General features: G+C 29.2%; 1 protein-coding gene across 1 annotated transcript in view; it reads right to left on the bottom strand.

Annotated features, from left to right (window-relative positions):
* Positions 1-2500, bottom strand: part of LOC137655171 (lactosylceramide 4-alpha-galactosyltransferase-like) — a 32573-nt gene that overhangs the window by 27705 nt on the left and 2368 nt on the right. Inside the window, exon 2 of the mRNA XM_068389053.1 lies at positions 541-668. Coding sequence (XP_068245154.1) covers positions 541-668 — 128 coding nt within the window. The remainder of the gene's footprint in view (positions 1-540; positions 669-2500) is intronic.

Genomic DNA, 2500 nt, shown 5'->3' with positions numbered 1-2500 from the left:
TGCCAGGCAGGGACGTTTCCAATAGGCCACCACAGCCAATGAAACCTGAATTATCACAGACGATAACCACCAACGACTTGATCACATGAGCAAACCCTTCTCTTGGTAATCAGTACTACAGTAGTATGGTTGGCCAAAGGTACTAATTATTCTTTAAGAAAATTCAAAACAGAGTTCAAAATGACTGGCCTAAAATGGCTCAGCATACAATATCAGTATTAATGAATGGATTTCGCCTTTGAGAGAATGAAATAAACTATAATCTTAACACAGGTAGTTTGAATGATTATTGAAAAGCTGAGAAAAAACCATATTTCGAATAGGTGGTATCAATGAATGATATAACAAACTATTTTTCAAGTTCTTAACCTCCAAAGTTAAAGGAAAGGCTGTGAATCTGATCGACTCCAATGTAATTCCTAATATATATATATATATATATATATATATATATATATATATATATATATATATATATATATATATATATATATCAGGATAGAGTATTTTTTCTTAAGAAGTATTCTATAAAAGACTTACCTGCAGTATTCATGTTTCTACAATTCACTGTGCACTGAGGCTGCTTTGAGATGAAGACAACTAGTGACATCATGGAAAGTAGGACGTAAGCGGAGAGCGCAAATTTTGGAAAATTGGTCCCTTTCATACTGAAATATTATAAAGACCAAATTATAATTCATGAGCAGTAAATAATCTGTTATATTATATTTCTAACATACATATATCGTGGTATGAACTTATCTTTATTTGTAAAGTTTTTTTCTTAAGTTGACACGGAAAGTTATTGATAAGACAGGTTTAGGTCAAAATTATCAATCATAGTATTAAAATATCATAATGAGAATTCAAAAAATTAAAGTAGTAGATTTTCTAGCTATGACATTTCACAGGATTTTCCACAAAGCCATTTTTATCATAGTCAAGGTAAGATTGGTCATCCTTGCTATGAGTCCAAATTTTCAATCCCTGCTCAGTAACTTGTAGCTGTTGCCTCTTTAAGTATCTGTTATTAGCATCTTTATATCTAGATACTAAAAGTATCACGACGTTTAATGAATAATGAACGTCATTTCGATACAACTGTATTTATATGTCTATAATTTGACATAAATTTGGTGCAATTTTCTAGAGAAGGTAGATTAATTAGGTTGTGTTTAGATAAAAAATCGCAGGTTAATATAACTCTATTCATTATATAAATAATGAATGTCATTTTGATATTACTGTATCTACTCAAGTCTATAATTTGACATGAATTTGCTGGTGTTAGGTTATCTACATAGAGATGAAAATTAAAGAAGTGTTTTAAAGAAGATTTTTTTTTCATCTTGATGAGCATCATACATTTCTGATTTTCAGAGAGAGAGAGAGAGAGAGAGAGAGAGAGAGAGAGAGAGAGAGAGAGAGAGAGAGAGAGATTCTGTACTATCCACAAGATCAACTAAAGACACTATGTTTTTCATATCATTATTGTAATTATCTTGTAACCATGTAAGGTACAGTGATTTATCAAGATGCCACTTTCTATTAATGCTGAGCTACCCTAGTCATAGAAAAATATATAAGCATTGTGCCATATTTGAATCATTTCAATAATTTTCCCCTTTCTTTTTGTTGAGAGACTGAACTTTAAAATAAAGATTCTCGAAGCTAAAAATACACTTCTGTCAGATCTTTTTCCCCACATTTACTCTCACCACATCGATATTCTTCTGATTGCTCAATTCAATTATTATTTTTGACTTTCTACTGCTAAACTTCATTATCTCACTAAATCTGTTGTTTGACCAGTATTTGTAATAAGATATCTTCTCGTAATTAAAACTGCGAACATCGCAACACTTAATTCCCAACAGAGTATTAGGGGAGTTGTTTAGGTGAATAGGGTATTATTATTATTATTATTATTATTATTATTATTATTATTATTATTATTATTATTATTATTATTATTATTATTATTATCATTAGCTAATCCACAACCGACTTTTACAGATAGCGAGATCATTGGCTGAATTTTGATAATTCTAATAAATCTTATAATTCCAATAATAATTATCTTAATAATGATAATAATTTTAATTATCTTAATGATGACTTGTTTATTTTGGTTTCTACTTTAATTTTGGCAAGGAAAGGTAAGAAAATTTAGATTTTAATTCATGGTGGTTACTTATCATTTTATCGCCTTAGAATCAATGTGATTAAATTATATTTTGGGCGGAATTTATTACATATTTTTCTATAAACAAAATTTCGCTATGAGCTCTGTATTAAAGCAAGCAGAAGACGAATGTTCTTTATCAGAATTATAATTGTTTTGCATATAGCTTTGATACTCAAATATAAATTAGATCTTTATATCACAAATGCAGAAGGTGAATTCAAAGTGAGTCAATAGGCCTACTTAGGCTTATTACTTATGGCCAAAAATATCTATTTGATTACGCATATTGTTGCCTATAAGTAACTTGATCAA

The sequence above is a fragment of the Palaemon carinicauda genome, chromosome 16, assembly GCF_036898095.1.
Source record: "Palaemon carinicauda isolate YSFRI2023 chromosome 16, ASM3689809v2, whole genome shotgun sequence".
Lineage (NCBI taxonomy): Eukaryota > Metazoa > Arthropoda > Malacostraca > Decapoda > Palaemonidae > Palaemon > Palaemon carinicauda.
The sequence above is the reverse complement of the archived record's forward strand: the minus strand, read 5'-3'. Positions and strand labels throughout refer to the sequence as shown.